Source organism: Pteronotus mesoamericanus, unplaced genomic scaffold (genome assembly GCF_021234165.1).
Source record: "Pteronotus mesoamericanus isolate MK-2021 breed Mesoamerican mustached bat unplaced genomic scaffold, CSHL_Meso_final contig_68, whole genome shotgun sequence".
NCBI lineage: Eukaryota > Metazoa > Chordata > Mammalia > Chiroptera > Mormoopidae > Pteronotus > Pteronotus mesoamericanus.
Window position 1 is genome coordinate 22629061 of NW_026555234.1, and position 27590 is coordinate 22656650.

Genomic DNA, 27590 nt, shown 5'->3' on the forward strand with positions numbered 1-27590 from the left:
CAGAGACAAATGTATTTGAAAAAATAAATTAGGATAAAATTTTAAAAAAATTGTATATGCATGAAATTCCCTCCTCTTTAGTGCTTATAATATAGGGTTTCTGTTTAACCGTGTCAGTTATTTTAATAGTGTCAATAGTGTATGCCATTCTAGTGATAGCCATTTTTATAAATTACTTTAGCATCAAACCTATGCTGAAGAGAATTTTGTTCAGATTTTTTGAGGACTCATCAGACGTGTGTGAGGGTTTTGAAAGCATCTTGGTGTAGAATCATGACATCACCAGGCCTTCAGCCTCTGTGTGGAAGCAAGTCATCCGAAGATACTGCCAACAGAAATCTATAGAGAACACTCTTCCTGTATTTAGTTGGCTCAACAAAAAGGATGTAGCATCAGAGTATCACTTAATGCATAACGGTTATTTTCAAATAAAATTTTTATTGCCATCTGTAAAAAATGTTAACTCTCTGATGTGATTGGGTTAGTTTATCATTTTTATGAGCTGTTGTGTTTTATCTGGCATCAGCTTTGGAGATGCCTGCGTCCTCAGCACTTTTGTTAACAGCAACGACAGTGAGAATGAAATCCCCAAGAGAGCGTAGTGCTAAAGTATCAGCCAAATTACACTTGTGCACACTGGGTCAGGCTTCCCCCAATGACTGAGTTGGAAAAACACACTTAACTCTTTCTTGCCATGGTACGTGACTGAACCAGCCCTAACCTCCTGGAATGGGAAAGTACCTTCAGAAGATACCAACTTACATATGAGTCAGGTAGAAGCCCAATTCACGTTGAAGTATGCATGTGCAGTGACAATTATGTGGCATAGAGAAAGCAAAGAATTAGATTCAGTGTTCCGGGCCATCAAAAGAATGTGGACTCTGGAGTGCAGAGCCCAGGATTCAATCATGAATTGACCAGTCAAATGTGGGGGCACTTGAGCAAGTTACTTAGCAACTTTGAGTTTCCTCACGTGTGAAATAGGGATCATGATACTATTCACATGACTGTTGTGAGGTGTAGTGCAACAACGCCAGAGTACCTGGGGCATTACTGAAGAGGTCTAATAAATGTTAGTTGAACAGGAATCTCCATTCTCACAAAGCTTAACTTAGTTTCATGACGCTGAAAGGAAAAGCAAATTAGTGTAAAGAAGATGGGGTATTTCCTGGTGTGAAATGTTTCATGTGGATCCTTTGTGTCAACAGGAATAAAGCCAGTGAGTACAAGAAAAATTAATTTCACACATTAGGCTTCTGCAAATGCCTCCTGTTCTGGGACCACTTTAGCCAGTATCACTTAACCCCGAGGTGAAAATGAATATAGCAAGAGGGAGAAGCGGTTGTTAAATTTATTACAATAGCCAGGCTATCAAATGAAACATGTTATTTATAGTGTTTCTAATTGTCAGCCTAATTTATGTATTAATTTTTCAAGACAGCATGTGCAGAAATTTAATCAGCCTCCTGTCATTTCTGTGGAGGTTTGGCGGTAATATTCTAGCACAGAATTGGGGCATCAGAATCTCTTCTGCCTCCTCTGGCACAGTCCATACGCACGGCCGCAGGATTAGTGGAGAGCTGAAATTGCTGTGAGCTTCCCATTCTCACCTGTTACACAATATTAAACAAGAGAACTAAACCAGTGGTTGGTTTTCACGGGATTAACTGAACCCTGCCGTTAAGGACATAAAGAAACAGACATGGTCACATTGGGTGAATCATGTTTGTTAGCTGTTTAAATAAAACCAAGCCCTCGGGAAAAAAGGTTATAAAATGGTGCTGAATTATTAGTTGTTTATATTGTGTTTCTGTTCATTGCACATACGCTTTATATTGGTATTTTAGCTTTGCCTTATTTTCTGTTTAATCCCTGACGTGATCAGTGACTTTTCGTAATGAATCCCTTCAACAAGAATTCAAACTGTTGCCCAGATATTGATGGACTTTTGGACAAATACCTTCAACGCGGTTGCGATATTCCAGTTTCATCACCCCTTGTAATCAATCTAGTGTTGGGTGATATAAATTGGAAATTTCCACACATCTGTATTTTTTCATGAGTCATCATCGCAGTTCTCATTTGTAATGCGCTTATACCACATATTTGCACAGAAGAACCAATTTTCAGAAATAAGCAATTAATGACTAATAAATGAATGAAATCAAAGTGTTCATTTCTGTCAGGAAATATGCAATATTAGTGAGCCTTGTTTCCTGATAAATAGGGTCATTTCACCCATTTTTCCCCCGGTATTGTTTTGAAGGAAGGAATACTTTTATAAATGAATCTATTAAGAAACGAATTTTTACTTGGGAGATATGTTTTTATTTTGATAGTTGCATTTGCCTTTCATTTTTTCCTCCCCTGTTTAGTGCATTAGAGAGAGCCCCATGTAGTCTGTGGTTAAGTGATATCATTGGGACTCCCCCTATAGTTTCTCAACATTTTTTTCTGTAATTTAATGATGAAATTTTTAATCCTGAAAAAATTTTAACAGTCTGAAAAATGCACCACCCAGATAGAACAAATGTGTTGCCATACAGGCTTCAGGTTTCTTTTTGAAAAAAAGAAGTCATTCCTGTGGTGAAAATCATGACCACCAGTCCTCCTCCCTCGCTCAAGAGAGCAGAGCATGAGTTCGTATGTGGCGTAGTTATGTCTAGTTTAAAAGGTTGTCACATGTAGGTGTCCCACGTATTGTACATGATACAGTCTGTCAGAGCAGATTGTAAAGTAAGTTAAGAAAACCAAAGACAAAAGATTCTTTCCCCCTTTGGAGGGCAAACTGATTCGCCACTGTGAACTAAAAGCGGTTTCAGCTGAAGGTGCTAGTGCCCTCAGTGGATTGCTGGTACATTCTAGGTGTCACAGTGCCTAGGCCCATTTTATATCCACCTGTGGTATTATTCTCTTCAAAGCAGAGTCTTAGACCTGAACAAAACTGCCACCTGGTCACCTGCTAACCCGTCAGCCCACTGCCACCTTACCTCTCATCTCTGGAGGGACCTTTTGGAAATCATGATGAAAATCTGAACCCCGAGAAGGCCACACTTTTTGTCTATTCTCTTTAGAGTATCTAGATGGTTTTGTTGCTGGTAGAAATAGGGTTCTTGCATGGAGTCTCAAGAAAAACATTTTGAGGACCCACACATTGGAGGATGAGATGTAGTGACGAGGTTTATTGGAGCAAAAACAAAGGACTGTCCCCAGGTGCCTGGGGCCTCATCCATGACCAGATGGCGCAGCTCCAACTTGCTGTGGGAGAAGTCCAGCCTCTGGAGCCACACACTCACTCCCATACCTGGCAGGCCCAGAAGGGCCAGGACTCAGACATGCAGAACTTTTCTGTGTCTCATTTCTCCATCTGCACGCCCACCGCCAAGGCTGCGCTTGGGCCCAACCAGCCCTGAACTTGGGCACAAAGACAGATGAGTTAAGAATGAAAGAACAAACTTCAGGCCTTTGTTCAGCTTTGATTGTATTATCTCAGGCTTGGGAAAGAGCAGGCTCTTTTCAAACTACCCAGTGTCTTTCCTGGCTCCTCTGGGCTGTTGCTGGGCCCGCCCCCTGTGCCATCTTGGCTTTGCCTGTGCGTGCGTCTGCTCTGGAATTTCCCCTTTAGGGGTTCTCTGTCCCCACAGTGATCTGGGGGAATGAACACATTGTTGCCTGGAGAGACTGGAAAATGGGTTCTTCCTGCCCACCCTGCTCTGGGGAATAGAGGGATATTGATCCCCTTGGTGGCAGAGTAGGGGGGGTGGGCAATGCTGCTATGCCCTGGAGTGTCTGAAAGCTATAACTTTCTAGTTAATCTGATTTAATTAGATGGCATCTGGCTCCATTTGTTCCCTTTCTTTGTCAACAGCTAACTAGCTGCTTAGGCTAACAGTTTCTGGTACATACTAGGGAGTTACATAAATATTGAATGAATGAATGGGTTGATCAATCGCACATAATGAGAACTTTCATCATTTTCGGGAGATTTTTAGAATTTCTTTGTTACTGTATCCTAACCAGTTATCCATGATCTTAATTTCTGACTTTGTACAGCTGAAGGACTCCCTGGAGACCAGAACTCAGCTTCTGGTTGCTAATATACCTGCATGTAAATGAGGCCAAGCAACCATTTTCCCCCAAGGTTTTCTAATGAAAATTTTCAAACATACAGGAATGTTGAGAGAATTGTATAGTAAACAATCATATACCTACCGTCTCTATTATGTGATTAATATTTTACATTTTTGCTTCATTGTGTTTCTTTCACCGTCAATTTTTTTATTATATGCATTTCAAAGTAAATTGCGATCATCAGTATACTCTACCCTTAACATACCATGTCATGCATATTATTTAACAGAGTTCAGTATTTATTGACAGGCCTTTTGCTTGCTTTTTGAGGTAAAATTTACATGCTGTGAAATATACAAATCCTGAGTGAGCCATTTGCTGAATTTTGAAATGCCTACGTGAGTGGAATAAACTGTAAGCTAAGTATAGAACATTTTTATCTCCTGAAAGTTCCCTCATGTCCCTTCCACTCAGTCCTTGTCCCCAACCCCAGAGGCAACTACTATTCTGATTTTTTCCACCATAGATTAGTTCCAAGCAGCCAGTTAATAGCAAATGCTTTTTTTTTCCTCTTTAAAAAAAAAAAAAAGGCATTGGTTGTATTTGGCCATGTGCATAGGTACCCTGCCTGAAGGTTGAGTGAGCAATCCATTTTTCATTTTCACATCAGTATAATCTTCTGAGGATGCTATTTCTGCTTCTTTTCTAGCCACCTTCTGATTTCTTTTTTACAGTTACAGGTAAGCCAAGGGAGGACAAAACTGTCCTTGGTAAGTTAGACATGCACACCATTTCAGAAATAAATTCAGCCTGCATTTATTAAGGGCTTATGTTGTAACAATTACTGGGCTAGATGAACAGGGTACCAAGATGAACAAAACACATAGAAGTCACAGTATGTATAGCCAATAACTTAATTATTCATTTATGATGTTCAAAAAATACTTACTGAGCCTCTCCTGTGTGTCAGCAATGAAGACACAGCCCTCAACAAGATAAACATGGTCCCTGCCCTCTGGAGTGACAGCCCAGAGCGGAAAGCCATCCTCAGCGATTGTAACTGTGCCAGGCATCAGAAATCACAAGTGTAGAGTGTTACAGGACTTTATAGTGGGAAGATACACTGGTCACTTAGGCCTTTAGGGAGAATGTGGGTAATCAGAGAAGGCTTCCTGGAAGAAACTGCCTTTAAGCTGATACCTAAAGGACAGGCAGGCATGAGCCAGGGTAAAGGGAGTATGCAGGAGTTAGCCTACAGGCATGCGGGAACAGCATGAGAAAACACCTGGCATGTTGGGAAGTTGGAAGCAGAGAGCAAGGAGCACAGGGACAGAAAGCGAGGGCCGCAGAGACACAGGGAAAATCCCATAGTAGGTCCTTATCATGAGACGGCAAGAGTGTTTGAGGGGTGGAGCCATCACCATTTCCACTCTTCGCGCCCCAGATAAATTACTGATTTATTGGATTCGCTTCATGAGTGTAATCTAGAATTGGCTGGGCTACTGTTTCAAACAGAAACAATTCTAAGAGCAAGATTTAAGGAGTCCCAGAGTTAAGAGTGACGTGAGGAGGTTTGGGTCTAATCAGACCTGTTCAACCATGCAGCTCTGTCTGGTCTGGAACCCTGAGAGCGAACCTAGAAGCTACCACAGGGCTTCTTTGACCAAAGGCCTGAATTTAGCCACCTCCTCCAGAGGCTCCGAACAGCCCAAGGAGCACTGCATCGATACCCAGCCTCAATAGCAGGCCTTTCTGGGCCATTAGTTCAGCAATTTAAAAGTGACCAAATGTGGCCGAATTCTTACCTTCGCATCACTTTGATTTTCTTGCGTTATTTAGTACCTTGTAATAAAATTAAGTCATTGTAACAAAAATAAAAGTCTAACCTAAGGATTGCTCTAAAACTTTAAAAACTGCAACATTATTAATCCCAGGTAAGATTGTATTGAAGAAGAAATCCCCAGTGATTCAGCTGCTGCACTGAATTATATACTGTTGCTGATAAAAATCTCCATTACCTTTTTGTAAATTTAATTTTAATTACATCAGTCTAGTGGGCTCCATGCAGATATTTACTTTTAGTATAATGGATTTTTAAAGTGAAAATGTTACATGAAAGCATTGAGCATTGAATATTTTATTTGAAAGCAAACCCTGAAAGGATTTTTATAACATTCAATATTGACACTTTGGAAAAAATGTAAAGTGAAAACATCCTTTAATGGATTACAAGGAAACTTTTACAACCCTTAGCTGTGAGTAGTATTTAGTTCATACTAATAATAATATATTATTCATAAAAGCATTAGCGCAAGAAGATAACTTTACTAAAACTTTGTTTTGCTCTTTTCTTCTATGTGAACTGTATTAATGTTCTTCATATAGTGTGATATCACTAAGATAATTCTCCCCTTCAGTGATGAGACCAGATAAACACATCCAAAAATATATAATGATCAAGGTATTTAAACTTATCTCAAAACATTAAAACTAAGACACCATCTATTATATACCTTTGGTATATAGCACTTTAAGCTCTGCTGCAGTTATGTCATCTCTTGAAAATATGGGAAGCGTTCTGTACGTGAGGTAAACTCCATGCACACTGACTCTGTGCACAGTGAAGCACCTCACACTGAACCCATATTTACTGGGTTATTTATCTGAACAGGATCACACAGCATTAGTTTCATTTTTGGTTTGTCTTTTTTTAATGCCCCTAAAGCTCAGATCTAACGATCTTCAAATATACCAAAAGGAATACGTTTGTACATACCTTAGTACCTTTGATGGTTTTTCCCTGTAGCCCCACGTGGGAGATGCATTCCCTTAGAAGATCAATGCAGAGAACTGGGTGGGGCCAGTGAGTCGTAGCTGGCTCACCTCCAGCCCCGGGCTCTCATCTGAGCAGGTGTCAAGACCCATGGAGATCCTGAGATACATGGAGATCCAAACTGTATTTTCTAAAGTACCTATGCTTATGAAACAGAATCAATCAATTTCTGAAACATTTTTTCAAACGACTAGTTGATATTGGCCAGTGTCCAATCAGTTGTCAATACGCTAGCACTGAGACTACTGTTAACATTATTTCTCCCTCTCCCTTCCCTCCCCTGCCCTCCCTGTCCTCTCTGAAACCATAAGAAAGATTATTGTTAATGTTTAACACCACATGCTCTCTAGATTATAGATGTTTATACCAATGTCTGTTTGCACATTTGGGGTAGGGTAGATTTCTCATATCCTTCTCGCCCGTAGGACAGTGCTTCCCACGTGGCGAGGATGCAATACGTATTTGCTGTTAATTTAACTCGTTAGTGGTGTCTAACAAATCAATATTTGTTCCACAAAGCAGTCATTATGGGAACTATTGCAATACCTATTTGGTGTCTCCATAAGAATTTCTTACAACAAAAATGTCAACTTAAATATGGCCTTCCAATTTGCCAGTTGTTAATGAACATCAACTATGACATATGAATGTCTTTCACTTTGGTATTTCATGTGTTGCCAAAATGGACTCATTGCCTTCCTGTCCATCTCTTACATTTGTACATTTAGTTGATTTTGTAGCCATATGGTGAATTGTATGTTTATTTGGAGGATTGTGTTGACAGTGTGTAGTGAAAGAAATGTATATAAAGAGTGAATATTTGCTTTTGCTAACAATATTAAGGACTTTAAATGCTTTCTTATTACTGTAGAAGAAGCCTTCATCTATTATTATTTCTACCAGCTGTTGCAAACCATGTATTATCGGTTAGTACTTAGCAGATATCAAGCCTAGGACACTGCATTTAAAAAAGAGAAAGAAATTTGGACTTCAGAAAACCGGAGGAGGCTTGTCTGTGAACATTTCTCTGTTCTAAACTAATCAAAAGCACAGTGAATGTTTATAGGAATGTCCGAAGTCAGGTCACAGGAAGTCTCTTATTCCCCTCTACAGAAAGCACGGCTCTCCGTGTTGTCAGGTGAGGGAAAGGAACGAGGGCAACCGCAGAGCCGATGCCGTGAGGCAGACGTGCCACTCACAGGCAGGGAGGCTGGCCGGGTTCCGAGAAATCCTCGGTTCCCAAGCCCATAGCCTAGGATGGAATTTTCAGGACTGTCGTCTTTCTCAGCCCCACTCCCGCCTCAGGCCCAAGCACTCATTTATGCTCCTGGTGGACTCGTTTCATGCTGACTTTGCATAAGGAGCTCCTGAGAGGGGTATGTCGCAGGCCCCGAAAGTCCATCTCATGCATTGCTTATGCATAAAATAACAACAGCAAACTAAGGAAGAGGATAGACAACAGTGGCAAAGATGTTGCTTCTGCCTTTTCTCTGTGTGCGAGATATTCCTGAGAAATGGCCTATCGTTTTTTTTCTATGACAGAAGCATTTTGCCTATGACAAACAATTTGCCCACTTTGAGAGGTTTGACTGTGTCTATGGATGTCATTTGTCACCAAAGAAAAGTCAGCAAAAAATCAATCGTAGAATATTAGAATTACACAGGTCTTAGAAGATTATCCAACCAAAGTATGTCATAGATGCTTCCGCTGTAGTAAATGATCCGGCAGCCTGTGTTGGAATACCTCCAATAGCAGTGAATCTGCCTTTTAAAGCTATTGGTTCGATCTGGAAAGCTCTAACTAGTCAAATTTTTTTTCTCATTTTGGGGTGAAACTCCCTCACTGAATCCTGTCTGCTACTCCTGACTCAGTTCATGTATGGAGTCACCTTTGCCAAACAAAGGTTGGCTTCCGTGTGTGTCCCATTCCTGATTCATTAGCTTGACTCTGCCTTTCTTCCTCACAGTGATGTAATCCTCGTGTGCACTACGGGTTCGGCGCCAACCTGGCTCTTTCCTCTGCCGTGGGTCTGCCTGCTCATGGCATCCGTTATCTCTAACCTGTCGCCGTGACCGCATCCCCTACCCTGCCTTGACATTCCTCCACTCCTGGATTTCCAGTGTCTTGAAAGCATTTCTAGGACAACCTTCAAACCTGTAATATCCTGAATTAAATAGAATCTTCCCTCCCAGAACAGCTCCCCTGCCCAGGGACCACAGTTCATTTATCGTACTACCATTTTCTCGTCTTCCAGGTTGAAAGTGTATTTTCTTAACTCTTTATTTTGATACCCAGTCAAGCCTCATTATTCACAGATTCCATATTTGTGAATTCATCCACTCACTAAAACTTACTTCTGACCCCCAAATCAACACCCATGGGGCTTTTGTGGTCATTCGTGCACATGTACAGAGAGGAAAAATTTGAGTCACCCAATGTGCACAGTTCTTGAGGTTAAACAAGGTGACAGTACTGTGCCTTCTTGCTTCAGCTCTGATGCTGAACAAGTGTTTTTTTCACAGTCTGTGCTAGATAAGCTTCATTCAGGCATGTATAGTGCTGTGGACCGGTGTTAATGAATCAACACTGTATTTTAAATAAGGTGTCTTGAAGCAGAACACACATGAAACAAGGTTTTGTATTGATCTGTTGATAAAAAATATGGTGACCAGACGCCTTCAAGAGTCTAACCATGTATTTCATAGGAGCAATGCTTCAGAATTCACTAATTCTGTGTTGACAACAACTTCATGGAATATACCTGCTGCAAATAATGAGAATCAGCTGTAATTTCAGACTTACAGAGAAGTGGCAAGAAAAGTAAGATAATTTTTGTATACTGCTCACCTGGATTCCCCACATGTTAATATTGTGCCATTTGCTATATCCCTCTCTATATGCTAGAATTCTGTGTGTATATAATACATGTGTACATATACACATATACAGTGTATTATATACACACATAGAATTCTAACATATACATCCATCCTTTGCATTTAAATGTTTTAATGTATAGCTAATAAATAAAGACATTTTCTTTTGTAAACACAATACAGTTATCAAAATCAGAAGATCAGCATGAATTAATACTACCTAATGTGTAGGTCTTATTAGGACTTACCAGCTGTCCCGTTAACACTAGATCACATGTTGCATTCAGCTCTCATGTCTCTCTAGCCATTTTTTAATTCAGTACATTTCCTTAGTTGTTGACTTTAATGTTTTTAAGTGTATATCAGTTATTTTGCAGACTGTCTTCAGTGTGGTTTGATATTTCTTCATGGCTAAGTTTATTATTATGCTTTTTTGGTACGAATGAAACTGATGTGTTCCCCTTAGTACATTTTATCAGGAGGAATACGATGTTGATTTGCTCCATTTCTGGTAGTGCTAATTGATTGCTTGGTTAAAGTGGTGTCTGCCAGGTTTCTCCACCACAAAATTATTATTGATGTCCTCCCGCCCAAGACCCGCCCCAGGAATACCGCTGTGGCCGACCCAAGTTGAGGTAGTTGGCTCACTGTGTGCGTTATGAGGATCTGTGCAGCATCTCAGTAATGACTGGTCATGATCAGGTTTGGACTCGTGTCCCATCATTTGAAGGAGAAGTGTGGCTTTCCAGAGGGTTGCTGTCAGAAAACAGACATTTTCGTTATTGATTATGCACATAATTTGTATCTAGGAGGCAAAAGGAATGGAGCAAAACTAAACCTGTATTTGATGAAGAAGCAACAGTCACTAATGTCGACCTTCTGATAAGAACTCAGCCATCGATTATACTGTTCCCCTATGTGTGATGAGTCATTTTCTCTCTTTTTTTTATTTGGTTTCAATTATTTGACTAGGTGTCTAAGTGTGGCTCTCTTACTGTTTATCTTACTTGGGTTCTTTGAACATTTTGAATTTGATTTTTACAAAATGTTTAAAGAGAGGGAAAGAAACATTGATGTGAGAGAGAGACATCAATTGGTTGCCTTCTGTACATGTCCCAACTGGGGACTGAACTGCAACCCAGGCATGGGACCTGACTGGGAATCAAACCAGCAACCTTTTGGTTTGCAGGACAACACCCAACCAACTGAGCCATACCCGGCCATGGCTGAGCATTTTGAATTTGTAGATTCATGTTTACCATTAAATTCGGCATTTTTGGAAGTTATTTCTTGAAGATATTTCTCTTCCTTTCTCTCTTATGCTTCTGGGACTCCCTTTACATATATATTACTGCAATTAATATTGTCCCACAGTTTTCTGGAACCTTGTTCATTTTTATTTAATCTTTAAACACAGTTAAGTTCTTTGAATATATTTATAATAGGTGTTTTTGAGGCCTTTGTCAACTCAACCAGCCTGTGGACTCATTCAGGGACAGCTTGCTTCTCCTGGATGCGTGTCCCATTTCTCTATTTCTTTGTATATATCCTAATTTTATTGGAAAACTGGACATTTTAAGGTACTACATTGTAACAGATATAGAGTCTGATTTTTACCTCAGTGCACTGTTTTTTAATTTGTTTCTTTGTGTGTGTGTGTGTGTTTTGGTGTATTTAGTAACTTGCTTGGACTAAGCCTATGGAAGGTTTCCCGCTGTGTGGGCTGCTGGTGTCTCTGCCCTGTTATTTGGTGGTGGCGGCGGCGATGGTGATGGTGATGATGAGGATGATGATGATGATGATGATGATGATGATGATGTCTGGCTTCCTAGGAGTCACCCACTTATCTGCATAGCTTGGTGTTAGTCTGATTTGTCAGAATTTCTTTTCAAATACAGTACCTCCAGCCAGCAAGGCCTCCACTCTTTGCCAAGGGGTCTGTGTGGGTTGGGGAACAAATGCGAAGCTTAGTCAGCATTTAAATCTGCCACAGCTTTTCCTTTCCACTAGGCCTCCCCATGTTTCCGCTACCCATGTACCGAGGCACAGTCTCAAAGTCAGCCAGGACTATGTGGATATTCGGTAGGTTTTTAGTGCCTCCTTTGATTGTGGGTAGTCTACCCATCAGCCAGGAATTTGCGGAGAGCTTATCAGGGCCCTTGATGGCTGTTTATTTCCTTGATCTCCTTATGAAATATGGATGAACCACAAGGTAGCCAAGCCGCTAGACGTCACCATTTGTCTACCTCGGAGACCAGTACTGCTGTTAATACTGATGCGTAGGGAGATTCCTGTGCTCAGCTCTAAATCAAGTTAAGTCCTTTCTGTTAATGAAACTGTTGATGTTCACATCTTCTCTAAGATGGGGGTGGGTGGTATGGTTAAGGGGGGACGGGAGAAGCCAGGGCAAGAATCCTGTAAGACTCCACTGTTCTTATCCAAAATTCAGTTGTTTTTCATGAATATTCACTTCCTGATTTGGTTTATGCCTTTGGTCCTTGGTTGGTTTACATTGCATTTAAATGCTTGTTTTGACACTTTTGTTCAATTTTATTATTGCTTATTGGGAAGAGGATCTGCTAAGCTCTTTACTGTGTCATATATTTTGTAACATCACCCCAGAATCCCACATAACTATTAATGCTGTGAACATAAACTATTATTTGAAAATGACATTGGGTTTTGATTTTATGTGAGCTTTATGGAAACAAATGAATTCTTTAGTTGGATTTAATTGTTTTCATTATAATAATATTGTTATAGAAACAGCCCCCCACCCCACCCCAAGTCTTTTGCTACTCAAGGTTCTTTATGCCCACTGCTGCCGTATTCAGGACTGTGGCTTTCAATGCCAGAATTTGGTCAAAAGAAAAGGAATCAATCACTTAATTAAAAGTTCTACAGGTGTGGAATAATGGCAGCATTCTGTCTTTAAATTTCACTCCCTTCAGAAACAAACATACACCCACAAACACACACTCCTGCCCTCCCCCCTTTACCCAGTCAGGCCAGTTGCAGAGCATGCTAGTCAGAAGTACCACCTTCCAGAAGGAAAAAAACAAGTCCGAAGCTCACTTCTCCCAGTTCCTCCCAGTCATCCCTTCTGAGCTGGGCAGGTCTCCCACGGCTTCCAGCACCATCAGCTGTGCCGCTGTGAGCTCCAGTTCTTAATCCAAACCACGTGGCACCTCCTCACGGCCAGCCAGCGAGAGTCCTTTCACCCTCTCTCAACCAGCAAGGTCCCGCAAGGGTCCCGCATTGTCTCCCATGGTCCCACATGGCTGTCCGCCTTTTTGTTTAAATCCCAGCCTGGAACCTCCTCGTAACCCCATTTCCAACTCCTATGATTGGCTACACCTGCTAGCACTCCTGTATTCTCTGCCCTTCTTGGCGCCATACTTAGTCCAGGCAGGCGTGGGCCCCTGGTGGCATGGAGCGGACCATCACCGAGCTCTCGCGCAGGTGCTCTAAGGGGGTGGGGGGGCGGGGGGAGCAGCCTCCCAGCCACACCACAGGTCAAAGCCCTGCCCATCTCCCTGGCCCAGGCAGACTATAAAGCTAGCCTGCTGTTACTGATATTCAGAATAACTCTCAATCCCTGTGCTGAAGCTAGGCTTGTGGGGGGCCCTGGGGCCTCTCAGCCTGCACGCCACTCTGAACCATGTTCCCCACCTGTTACATTCCTTTACTGAGTTATGACTGTGGTCTGGGATCTGCTCTCATTTCTGTGATGTAAAGGTGTATAAGAAAGTCCCTGCCTTCCATGAATTCACAAGCTCTAATGGGGGAAAGAAAATAAAAATCATTATAATGAAGTTATACAGACATGATGTTATATAATCCATGATGTTATATAGGGGTCGCAGAGTGGCATGGGGTCACCTGGAGAGGGTATATCTGTCCTGACTAGTAAAAATTCACAAAGTGTGCTGCCTTCAGTGGGGTCTCAGAGGGTGGGAGTCTGCTAAGCGAAAGGAATGCAACAGTTCGGGAATTCTGAACATGGAAGGTAGTACGTGCTGAGAGATGGTTCAGGTTCAACTCATATCTGAAAAATGCTCGAGGGTAGGTGCATGGTGAAGAGCAGCAGGAGATGGAACTTCGCTAGAAGACACTTGCATCTGCTGAGCGTTCGGGCCTTTGTTCCCCAGGCCACCAGGTACCAGCCAGCATCTTTAATGAGCAAAGTAGTTTTTGCTTTTGTTTTATCTGTGATGAAGAGGGATAGATAATCAGTCAAATAGGAGACTTGTGGACTCAGCGTTTAGAGATGGTGAGAGTGGCCCAATTCAGAAGATCTTTATGATACTATTGACAGGACTTGGTGATACTGAAGTAAGGGAGGGTGACTGTGGCTGGTTGGGCACAGAGGACTTAGAGGGACAGGAGACAGCCTCTGGTAAGCCACCAAACAAGAAATCAAACCAAACAATAAAAGCCAGATAGATGTTCAGAGGAGAGGCTGACTAAGCAGACCAGGCAAAGAGGGAGAATCCAGGCAAACACAAATGTATAGAACCCTGGAGGCCAGGCTGCAATGCCAGTTGTAAGCAGATGGTGTACAGTGGATCCAAAATAAATTTTCTGAGCTGCCAAGAAGGAAAAGGCATAATCTGCTGTTCATGGCCCTAACTTTGGGTAAGGAAGGGCAGTAAGAGGTTCCAAGCCAACACAATCATTTTGGCACCCTTATTTTCAATAAAAATTTATCATCTAGACCCTTCTTGACCTTGGGTAATGGTACTGGTTAACAATTCCGCCCCTCCGCAATTAATGTTCTTCCTGAGGGTAACTCACACACCATACAGAGACCTTCATTAACTCTGAAATCATTGAGGAATTATTTAGAAAGCAACACCTTATGTAAGAGTGCCGCCAAAGTGTTAATGCACCTTTTCCCGAAGCATGAAGGGGCTAGCCGGATACGAAGGGACGCACCGACTATGTATGAAGAGTAAATGGTTACATACCTTGTCTCTGATCCACACTTTTTTAAGAGGTCCCTTTTTATTGTGACATTCTGTGACTTGACTTTTCCTGTTCATGACATTCTAATGTTTTTTAATTGCCAGCATCCGGATTTGCTGTCAGTGTGAATCAGGCCTTTTTATATAATGAAGCCAGCTTATCTGTCACCCATCGTAATTAATCCATTCTATCTTAATTACTGTTCTATTTCCAGAGCCAATCATTCTCTGCTAGAAATGTAAGGGAAAATCTGAGTCATTTTTGTAATATTAATAACACAGAATGCCTGTCAGATATGTGCACAGGCCCCCTTCCCATTCTTAGAAAGGTTCACTGTCACTTGGTGAAGTGTATTGGTGTTCTTCCAGAATCACAGAAACCAGGAAAGAGATCAGTATTTCAGCTCATTCACTTACCTCATGAAACCACCTTGCTCAATCCCATGGTTTTATTGCCCAGAATTTCACTTAGTCTTCTGTATCTGTGCAGTGACACACTATACTGTAGGAAGTCTGTCTCTTTCTGGAGGTAATTACAAGGAAGAGCTGCCTGTCAGCTCTGCTTTGTCACTGGTGCCTGTGGGGGGAGGGCGTTTCTCATTCGCTCCTTAATTGAGCACGAGTGTAATCACCGGGGGCGCAGCAGAGCATGAGACAAAAGAAGGTTCTGACTCCCTTTGCGCTCATATTGCAGTGGGGGGGGGGTGGCACAGACAGTAAACAAATACCAACAGTAGTGACGACTAATGTGCAGAGAATTTAAAGTTGGTGATGTGAGAGACGGTGGTGCTGTAGGTGGAGGGCTCAGAAGGGATCTCTGAGGAGGTGGCATTCAAGCTGACAACTTGAATGGCAGGAGATGCCATCGGATGATCACAGAACTAAGGACTGCAGGAGGAATTCACAGCCGGAGCAAAGGCCGTGAGTGGGAATGTAATCTGGAACCACATGAATGCCAGTCTGGAGTGACATGAACTGGCAACGTGGTAAGAGATGAGCTCAGGGAGAGGGAGAACATGCAAGGCAGGGAGTGTGGGTTTCATTCCAGGTTTCCTGAAGAGCTGCTGGAGGATGTTAAGCAACATAGTGACGTGATCTGATTTACATATTCTACACATTCCACATGTGTAGAATGGACTGAAGGGAGCAAATATGGCAACAGGCAGGTAGAATCCAGCTGAGAGATGAGTTTGTCTTGCACCAGAGGTGCAGAGAAGTAGTCTGATTCAGAATTTGTTTAGAGATAGATGGAGAAAGGCAACTTATTGATGAGTTGGCTGTTGAAGTGTATATTATAGAAAGGGATGAGTCCATTAAGGATAACCCAAGGTTTTTTTGTTTCATAAATATTAGGACTCCAACATTTTTTAACCATTCTCTGAAGTTACTGCATTTATCATTTTCAAGGATTGACTCCTTGCACAGTTGCCTATTTTCCATGGTAAGAGCAAACTATGACATAGGACTCTTTAGATTGAAATCCAAATTCTCTAACTTGATCGTCATATGACCCCAAATAAGTCTCTTAACTCCTTTGTTTTTTACTTTCCTCTTATAAAAATTAAGGAATAATAATATTACCTATATCACAGTGTTGTTGTCAGAAGTGACTAAGAAAATCTACATAGAAATACTTAGCGCACAACTAGACTGTAGTAAGCACTCAGTAAATGCTAGTGATCAGATACTGTATTCCTGTCCTGGCCTCCTTGCTATTACAAAGTATTTAGTAATAAGACTTACAGTAAAAATGTTACACAGCAAGTACTTTCTGCTCCTTGTTTTATATTTTTCATGTATTATTTTGATATTTTTTAAAAGACTGTCTTAATAATCCTGGCTTAATAGAGCCGCAGCTGTGGCATCTGATGGTATTTGTTTATTTTTAAAGTAAATTTTTTGTTACTTTGGGTTTAAACATCTGAAGCCTTTTAGAGAGAGTGTTTGAATGCTGTCATCTTTGTTGTAAAGTTAGTGTTTTCAACCCTTAAAATGGGGTGAGGGAGGACGGGAGTCTGATCCCAAGATTACATAAATTATATAAAATGATAAAGGCTTCATGTACTGCCTCCACCAGCCCCATAACCACCTGTGGGCGCTGCTCAGAGGCACCACTCCTCAACACGGTCCACCTGCTTTCCTTTGGACTTAGGTCCAGGTTGGATCTACTGTGAGAAGAGGCGCTATTCATTTGGATCCCAGGGTGGTCTAGAAGCCCGTGTATCGACTCTTCGGTTTCCATGTAAACACTGGTTCCTTTCACTCTGTCAGGCTGCAGCTGCAATTTCAGACTCTGGAGATTGGTTATTTACATCTCAAAATAGGCTTCTGAACAGTCGGAAAGTAGAGTAGGTCAGCATAGCATATGTTTGCATTTGCATGGACAGATGTGCTTGAGAATAATAAGGAAATTCTTTTACATTGGTTCCTTAGTTATACATGTGGTAGGCAAATGTCTCTTTGTTAAGGCTGGGTCGATGTATATTGAGCAAATGGCACTTTTCATGAGATAACACATTAACCTAATTTTTAAAAGCTCTGCTTTTCATCTTTCACTGCTGTTTGTTGGGCCAGGCATAGCCTCTCTTCGCTGTAATAGTGTTACAGTACACAAAACACTGTCTGGCGCAGGTGGCTTTGGAATCCCTTTCTGTGCAGAACATTCAACATTAAGTACCCACGTAGTCCGTGGTTCTTCTCGTCTCAGGTTCTCTGTTTCTCCTTGCATTTTTTGATGGCATGAAAAATAAATATTTTACCTCCAAGCTTTTGTGTGGTGCAGCAGCTGTAAAACTACCATCCCCACTTTGGTATAACCGGAGTCCCTAAGCCCAGGGCGTGAGGTGTTGCTCTGTGAAACCACTGACCAATTCATTGAATGTATGTATGAATGTATGGTGTGTGCAATCTGCTGTTTTGGGGGTGTTTGCTCCCACAATTTGGCTCTCCTAAGTATTGTGCTGATAGCATGGGTGCTGTACTAAATTTTGTAGAAAGTCAGGGCGTTTCTACATACTATAGGAAATGGTGACAGAGTCTGGGTTTTGTGGAAGTCAAAAACTAATGTGTGTGTGTGTGTTTTGAAACTTAGACTTCTTGGGGCAAAAAATACCTGATAGCCCTGCAATTTTTCCTTCTACCTTGTCCAAAGACAGTTGAGTCATGGATATTTAGAAGCTCCATGTGAGAGTCTACGTGGAAATAAAGAATCACTGTGAATTCTCAGCTCTGCCGGCACACACAAAAGTGATCAGTGGGCTCTCATCCATCCTGTGGGCTTCCTGGGTGTGCCCAGTGGGGGTTCTCTGCTCCCCCCACTCTGTTAAGAGCAGGTCTCCCCCATGAGCAGGTCTCCCCCATGAGCAAAAAACAAACAAAAAAAAAACACTGAGGGAAAGAGAAAAAACTCACAGGCACAGGCAACAGTGTGATGGTTGCGGGAAGGTGGAGAAAGGTATGGGGGGATAAATGGTGATGGACAGAGACCTGACTAGGGGCGGTGAGCACAGCACAGTGAGCGATGATGTGTTGTGGAGTTGTGCACCTCAAACCTGTGTAAGTTTGCTAGCCAGCGTCACCGAAATAAAGTCAGCAAGAAGAAAAAAGAGAGCAGGTCTTCCCCCACCATAAAATATCCCATGATTTTAAAATGCAGCACCCCAACTTGATTATACTAATGTTAATGTTTATATGTAAGTTTTCACTTTTTCCTAGAAATAAATATGTATATGGACATAATTCACTTTCTATGTGTTTGTTTTTTCTACCACAGACACGGGGGCAGAAAGACAGACACTAAGAGAAAATGTGTATCCTAAATTGAGAGAATTCTGCAGAGAAAATTATGGATTGGAATTTCAGGTAAGTCTGATATTTATTTCATTTTTAATTATGTCAGCTAAATAACTAATATTTGTGTTTGTTTCTTGTCACCACTTGAGTGCTATAAATGACAAATTTTAAGCCCTGAAAAATGCCATTCCTGTAAGAGTGGGTAAAAAGAAACACTGGAAAATAGAGATAAAATACTTAGTCATTTTTCCTATTTTGCACTTTTATACTATTTCTTGGACCCTGTCTGCTATTGGCTTGTCTTTTTCTTTGAACCATATTTATTTGCATTTTTTTTACAATTTCCACTATTATCAAAAAGAAAGAAAGAAGGAAAGAAAGAAAGAAAGAAAGAAAGAAAGAAAGAAAGAAAGAAAGAAAGAAAGAAAGAAAGTTGTCGAGCACCTGTCTTTAAGCTATAGTCTCTAAAAATGTTTTGCCCCTAAAATTTGGGACCAGCTTTATCATAGGTATTTCCTTTTAGTAGTCCAGCCAGTCCTCACTTTCTTCCTTGCTTTTTAGTTTTATTCATATTGCAGAATGTCCTTTTCCCCAAGTATATCAGGGATTTAACATTTACCAAAAAAAAAAAAAATTAACCTTCCAAGAGACAGTTTCAACCATTGCTGAAGTTTATGAAAACCCTGGTAGACACCATTGCTTTTGCCACCTAATAGAAAAATACTTGAAAACGTGGATGTATCTTGGACATCCAAAAATTGGGAAAATAAATGGCTCCTGCAACAGACAACATTAGACAGAATTCTTCAACCTTATTTACCATGGAAATCTTAATTCTCCCGTGCTGTCTCTTAATTATAGATTTACATTGTCAAGTGAGGAATATGCACTTGGGGGTTCTGGTGTAAGAGTGTAAAATGCACCATTACACCAGTGTTAGTGGAGGAAAACTCCACCGGTTTGTTTCCTCCTGAATATATATTTTATCTTGGTATGGCGCATGATGCCTTCTAATATGCATAAAATAATGGTCTCAAATGGCTTGAATCTCGATGCATCATGTCACTCAGCAGCAGGGTGTTGACATACATATTGAATAATTACTCATACTGTACCATTTGCTTGATAACTTAGGAACTGAAATTAAATTTCTTATTGTGAATTTAGCATTACCTTCTTCAAGGAATTTACCAGTGAATCTACTGATACCAGGGTCTCAGCTGTTAACAAAAATGTCCATCTGTCAAGATTCCCAAAGACTTAGATGACCTTGGGGACCCAGTTACTAGGGGAAGAAATGTGCCCAAATATATTAATCCCATCTTTGAGGAAGTTTGGGTTTGCATCATTTTTGTCAGTAGAGGGAGGAAGGTTTGAACTACAGAACAGCTTCCATAAAACATGGTGTCTGTTAGGATTAGCTGAGGAGAGAAACAGAGAAGTATATTATCTGAATGACAGGAAGGCACAGGAGAAGACAGATGAAGCTAAAAGAAAACTATGGCGAGCAAGGTGCATAGACTAAATTAACGGCAAGTATGATTCTAGGCAGGTTTGGTGAACCAATTGGTGAGATGCTGGGCAGCAGAGAAAACAGCAAAGCAGACAGAACTGCTGAGCCCCAGCTGTCTGCTGCAAGTGACATACCTGCCAGTCCTTTAGTTCAATGTCTAAAGTGGGGCTGGTGACAGCTTACAGGTCTGAGGTTGGTTTAGAATAAAATACACAAGGTTGCATTTGCATTCCAGCTTCCAGGCTTAATAGGAGTTCCATATAATAACTGAACATTCTAAGAATACACTTTTTGGTGTCGTCTTTTCTGGTAAGTTGATTATAGATTCCCAGGAAGATATGTTTTCTAGAGAGACAGTTCCCTTTTCAGCTGCAACAAAATATGGTGCCAGAAACTTCATGGAAAAAAACACTTTGCCTATAAGGTAGTCTGGATTCTGCTCTTGGTTGTGCTGTGAACCCAGGAGAAACAAATTTCCTAGAGTTGCTCAAACCTCCCAATCTATTTTATGCCTCTTGCCTTTGCTTATGTTGTTCTCTCCTCCTACAATGTGTTTTTCGTTCTGGTTCTTCCCGAGTCACCTTCTGAGTCCTACTTATTCCTCAGACTCTTCCTGTCTGATCTTAAGTCATGCCTTCTCCTCTTTGCCCACTGCCCTTAAGCTACAAATCCTCCATCTGGCTCCTTGGACACTTCCAACCGATTCCCATTTCAGGATTTTTCCCTGGATGGTCTCTCTCTGCAGCAATGGCTCACCTCCTGTCTTCTTAATGTCCTTCAGGTAACCATGGAAATGTTACTTCCCTAATGACCCAATCCAAAGGAACCCCTTAGGCACTCCTTTATGTTGCCCTATTTTAGTTCTTTGCATTGCATATGTCGATATTGGATATTTTTCTCATTTGCCCATCTGTTGGCTTGCTTATGGTCTTTATCCCTGTAGAATGTAAGTTCCACAAGAACAGGGATTTGTCTGCCTTCACGACAGCTATATTCCTGGTCCTAGAATACTTCCTGTCACATAGGAAAACTCCAAAAGAATGTGTTGAACGAATGAATGAATGCCTGCATGAGCATGTGAATGAAGGAAGTCTCAGCCCAAACACTTCTTGCTCAGGGAAGCCTTCTCTGATCCCCCATCCTTCCCAGGATGTTCCTTGTACCCTTCTCTTTGCCCTCTTAAGGTCCTGTGCATAACTCCCAACCATTCATCAAGAATGATTCAAGATGTATTTGTTGAGTCTTGACCACATGCCAGTCAATATTCCAAGTATTGGGGATAGAAGTGCAAACCAATATTGTTAGCGGAGGCAGACGATAAACTATAAATTCCAGTAGTAATAGATGCACTTTATTCAGTAAATGTTTCTGAGAAAAGTAAAGCAGGATCGGGGGGTAGTGAGTGACAGGTAGGGCATGCCAGGTAATCAGAGGAAGACTCAGTAACAAAACTACCTTTGAGCAGAGATCTGTAGAAGGTGATGGAGCAAGTCACACAGACATCTATGGAGGAAGGTGCTAAGTGTAGGCAATCAGGGTCTGAGGTGGGAGCATGTTTAGAATATTCTAGCAACTATAAAGGAGCCAAGTGAAGTGGCGTAAGTAAAGGAAATAATTACAGGAGATGACATCAAAGTCAGATCATATAGGATCTTGTGGACCAAGATAAAGGACTAAGAATTTTATTGAGTAAGAAAGAAAAGAGTGACATTATACACTTAAGAGATTCACTCAGGCTCTGTGAGGAGACTAGAGCCAGCAGGGGGGTGGGAGGGTGGGGGCGGGGGGGAAGGAATGGTGGATTCAGGAAGATGATTCAAGTAAGAAATGGTTACAGCATTGACTAGCAGGGGTGTCCAACCTTTTGTCGTCTCTGGGCCACACTGGAAGAAGAGTCGTCTTGGGCCACACATTAAATACACAAATTAAAATGAAAACTGATGAGCAAAAAAAGGTTTTAAGTAAATTTATGATTTTGTGTTGGGCCACGTTCATAACCATCCTGGGCCGAAGATTGGACACCCTGGTGAGCCGTAGAGCTAAATGAAACATCCAGTTAGATGAATTTTTCATCACCTGTCTGTAAGATCTGAAAGTTCTCAGGACTAGAATTGTGTCTTACTCATCTAATCTCAACGATTAGTCAAGCATCTGGCACATAGTAGGCCATTTAGTTAAATCCTTATTAAACTTTATTGATAGGATATGGAGTTACATTTTAAACAAGGCCACATACTTTTACCTGTATGCCTGTGTGGCAAGCTGTTTTCTAGTGTTTCTTTTTATTTAAACTAAGCTATTCAATGAAAATCCTCCAGGCTCTCTGATTATATGAACTTCAATTCTGTGTGTAATACATGTAAGTTGATTGCTCAGAGATGGAAAAAAACTGAGTGGAAGGAATATCAGCCCCACTCAGAGCAGAGCACACACATGGGTTCAGAAAAAGACAAGGTGTTAAAATTATGTTATTTGATTTGCCAGTGTTCAGTGAAAGCCTTGACTATGGAGAATAGAAAGGAAGAACAAGGGGAAAAAATTGGGAGAAATGAAAGCATTGTGGCAAAAGCAGGTAGCACAGGGCCCACTAAATGAAGGGTTTGTGTCTATATCCACAGTGCCATCTGTTTTTTGCTTTCAGATGTTTCCTCTCCCTTCTTACTAATTAACCTTCATTGCCACCAAAATTGGATGAACAAAAACCATCTTAACTGATCTTGTTTCCTGCTTACCCCAATAGGTTGCAAATACTTAAGAGACTAGTTCTCATTTATTTTTAAGTCCCCAGGACCTGGGAGAGTGTTTGACATTTTTCAGGGTTTCTTAAAAGTGTGTTAAGCAGAACTGCCTACACCATTGCCCTGCTTGAGTTTTTCTTTTTCTTTTATTTTTTAAAATTTTTTTTAATCCTCACCCAAGAACATTTTTTCATTGCTTTGAGAGAGAAAGGAAGGGAGAGAGAGAAACACTGATGTTCAAGAGAAGCATCTGTCTGTTGCCTCCTGTACACACTCAGACCAGGGATTGAACATGCAACGTAGGCCTATGCCCTGACCGGGAATCGAACCCTCAGCCTTTCTGTTATGGGACAACACTCCAACCAATTGAGCCACATGGGCCAGGGCAGCTTGAGTTTTTCTGTGCACCACCACCAAAATAATCTCACTTAAATGCCATGTGGCCAACTCCTCTGCTTAAAAGCTTTTACTAGCTCCCTGCTGCCTACGGGATCCCTCTTTAATATGGTCCAGCCATCTCTCCAGCTTCATCTCCCACTCTTCCCAACATAAACGCTTCATTCTTGGCCTGTTCTTGGAGCACATCATGCTGATAGCTTATTCCTGACTTGAAAATCTCATTTGCTATCTCTTTCAGTTCTCCCCTCTTCTCAGAAATACCATTTCTTCTCCACTCCATCCTTCAAAATTCTGCTCAAGGCCTAGCTTTCCCAAGAAGTCTTTTTTGATTCCCAAATGTCTCCCCCGCTCTACTCTTTCAATCCTTATAAATCTATCCCACCCAGCCCCCACTGGCCCCTGGGCCCCCAGTAAATCTACTCATGGAAGGGACCTCTAACGAGGTATTTGATTGATCTGGGCACTAAAACACCTCCATTTTGAAAGCAATTTTCATTTCAGTCCAGGCACTCAACTTACTATCATTCCTTAAGCATGCATTCTGATGCCAACTTCTTTAGTGGGCATCTAGTGATTGTCTCACTTCATCTCAGTCACCAAAATTCATAAGCCTGTTCCTTTTTCATCTTTAGCATCCAGTAAATCCCGAAGACCTGTGGATTTTGCTTCCCTAATTATTTTACAGTCTATACCATTTGTTCGAATCTGTGTTCTTATCATCTTGACTGTTGCAACAGATACTGCACTGGGCTGTTCACCTTCATCTCTTCCTTCTTCTCTCCAGCATCAACCTCCTACTCGCCTTGGCCACCTAACCCACCCCCCATAACATTGCTGCAGCACGATTTCCAAAATGCACATCTGACAGTGTCATCTTAGCTGTGCTCACTGAACACTGGCAAATCAAATAACATAATTTTAACACCTTGTCTTTTTCTGAAGCCATATGTGTTCTCTGCGCTGAGTGGGACTGATATTCCTTCCACTCAGTTTTTTCCATCTCTGAGCAATCAACTTACATGTATTACACACAGAACTGAAGTTCATATAATCAGAGAATCTGGAGGATTTTCATTAAATATCTTAGTTTAGATAAAAAGAAACACTAGAAAATGCACATCTTAGCACAGTGTGCAAGGTCCTCTTTTCCACCCCGGCCTACAGTTGAGGTCTTACCTGTCACCTCCCCAGAGGCAGACCAGTTTAGCCTTTCAGGACTACATTCAGTTTTCCAAACATGTTCTGCCTTTTCCCTGAGTCTTAACACTCACCTTGTCCTCTCTGTGGGGTGCCCTTAAATAGCCCACCATGCAGATGACGAAGAAAAGTTGACTCATCCTTCAGTAAACAGTGAATTTCCTACTTTAAGATTCCATAGTGCTTTATTCCTAATCTTTAATAGCATTTGTCATATTGTTATTGATTACTATTATTTTAATTATATTTTATCGATTATGCTATTACAGTTGTCCTAATTTTTCCTTCTTTGCCCCCGTCCACTCAGCACCTCCTACTCCCTCAGGCAATCCCCACACCATTGTTCATGTCAATGGGTCCTGCATATACATTCTTTGGCTACTCCATTTCCTATATTATATTTTATATCCCCATGGCTATTCTGTAAGTACCTATTTGTACTTCTTAATCACCTCACCTCTTCATCCATTTCCCCTGCACCCCGCTTCCATCTGGCAAACATCTACATACTCTCCATATCCAGAATTGTGTTTCTATTCTTCTTGTTTGCTTAGTATTTATTGCCATTTTATTGTTCATAGTTGTGGTCTTTTTCTTAAATAAGTCTCTTTAACATTTCATATAATAATGGTTTGGTGATAATGAACTCCTCTAGTTTTTTCTTGTCTGGGAAGCTCTTTATCTGCCCCTCTATTCTAAATTATATCTTTGCTGGGGAGAGCAACTTGGGTATAGGTCCCTGTTTTTCATGACTTGGAATATTTCTTGCCAATCCTTTCTAGCCCACAAAGTTTCTTTTAAGAAATCAGAGGACAGTCTAATGGGATCTCCCCTGTAGGTAACAAACTGCTTTTGTATTGCCACTTTTAAGATACTCTCTTTATCTTTAACCTTTAGCATTTTAATTATGACGTATCTTGGAGTGGTTCTCTTTGCATCCATCTTGTTTGGGACTCTGTGCTTCTGGACTTGCATGTCTATTTCCTTCACCAAATTAGGGAATTTTTCCTTCATTTTTCAAATAAATTTCCAGTTTTGTGCTCTATCTCGTGTCCTTCTGGAACCCGTATGATACAAATGTTGGACCTCTTGAAGTTGTCCCATGGGCTTCTTATAATATCCTTGTTTTTTTACTTCTTTTTTCATCTTGTTATTCTGGCTGATTGGTTTTTGCTTCGTTATGTTCCAAATCATTGATTTGATTCTTGGCTTCATCTGCTCTACTGTTGTTTCCCTGTAAATTGTTCTTTATTTTAATTAGTGTATCCTTCATCTTTGACTGGATCTTTTTTATGCTGCTGAGGTCCTCACTAAGTTCTTTGAGCATCCTTATAACCAGTGTTTTGAACTCTGCATCTGATAAATTGCTTATTTCTATTTTGTTTAGCTCTTTTTCTGGAGTTTTGATCTGTTCTTTTATTGGGCCATGTTTCTTTGTCTCCTCATTTTGGCAGCATCCCTATGTTTGTTTCTACATATTAGGTAGGGCTGCTATGGCTTCCTGTTTTGGTAGTGTGGCCTAATGTAGTAGGTGTCCTGTAGGGTCCAGTAGCACAGCCTCCCCTATCGCCCAAGCTGGGTACTCACGGTGCACTCTCCATGTGGGCTGAGTACACCCTCCTCTTGTAGCTGAGCCTTGATTGTTGTTGGCAGGTCAATGGGAGGGATTTACCCAGGTCAGTCAGCTGCAAGGATTGGCTGTGACCATTGACCTCCAACCTCCACTGTCTGTGGAGGATCAGCTGTGCAGGGGGCAGGGTGGTGGTGCTCTGACAAGTTCTGTAGCTGTCCACTGGGTGTGCAGGCTCTGGAGTTTCCCAGGTGGTGCAGGCCAAGGTCATTCCCTATCTGTGTTCTGCCAAGGGCCACCCTGCCTGAGCTACAGAGCAATATGAGATAGCTGCTACTTGTGCTGGGCTTGGAGATCCTCAGGCTGTGAATCTAGGCTGGCTGCTGCTAGTGCTGGACCTGGGGCCACTTAGCAAGAAGTATGGGTGCTAGGGGCTCACTGAGGCTGGCTATTGCTTGTTTGAGAGGATTTTGGAAGTTGTGAAGCATGAGCTAAGACCAGCCATTCATATAGAAAAGGCACTGTTGACAGCTTGGGCGGGCCCATAAGTTGAGTGGGATGGAGTCTCAAGGGATCTCCAGGGCAAGGAAAGCAACATTAGCCAGGTTGCTGGAATCTCAGATATGATACCCAATGCCAGCCCTGTGGTTCTGGTGGGAGAGGGTTCAGAAAAGGGACAATGGCCTCTGCTTGCCTTTCTGTGTGGGAGAAAGCTGTCCCCCAGCTCTCGCCAAGATGCCAGACACTTCAGTTCCTCCGTTAATGCCACTGGTGCCTTTCAAGCTGCTACCCTGATGCTAGAGCTCAGAAAGGGTGAGTCTGAGTAATTCTGTGCCTGGGTTCTTTATGAAGAACTGCTTGGGACTCCATTAGTTTCTTCCGCTGACTCAATCCCTACTGGTTTTTGCCACCAGAATTATAGGGACTTACCTCCCTGGCACTGGAATCCTGGACTGGGGGATCTGGTGTGGGTCTGGGACTCCTCGCTCCTGAGATATTCCTCTTGAATTTTTATCTACCACACATGGATGTGGGACCAGCCCATTCCTCGTCTCCATCCCTCCTACCAGTCTGGATGGATGGGCTTCTTTAATTCCATAGTTGTCAGGCTTCCATTCAACTCGATTTCTGTCCGTTCTGAGCAATGGTGGTTCTATATTTCAGTTGTAATTGTGATGTGGTTGTGTGAGGAGGAAAGCCATGTTTACCTCTGCCGCCATCTTGACCAGAAGTCCTCCTTGTTTTTTCATTACTTTTAAAATGCCCTCACCCCACTAACTGAAACTCTTAGAGGTCAGAAATGATATTATTTATATCTTCATATCACCAGCATTTTTATAGTACCTGGTTCATGCTATGTGGGTTAATTGAAGTGAACTTAGTGATTAAATGAATTAGACCCAGAAGCTGAAAGTCTAGAATGGTACTACACAGAAGTATAATGTGACAGAATAATAATACACTTCTGTGTAGAATAATAAAGCAGTATAATAATATATATTAATAAATATTAATAATATATTTAAGCCATTATATAAAACATTATCATTGCAACATGTAATCAATAAAGAGATTATTAAGTAGGTATTTTACGTTCTCTTTTCATACCCAGTCTTCAAGGTCCAGTGTATAT

General features: G+C 41.4%; 1 protein-coding gene across 1 annotated transcript in view; it reads left to right on the plus strand.

The window, feature by feature from the left end:
* NWD2 (NACHT and WD repeat domain containing 2) overlaps positions 1-27590 on the plus strand; it is a 139325-nt gene that overhangs the window by 36120 nt on the left and 75615 nt on the right. The window contains exon 2 of the mRNA XM_054582249.1: positions 18521-18609. Coding sequence (XP_054438224.1) covers positions 18521-18609 — 89 coding nt within the window. The remainder of the gene's footprint in view (positions 1-18520; positions 18610-27590) is intronic.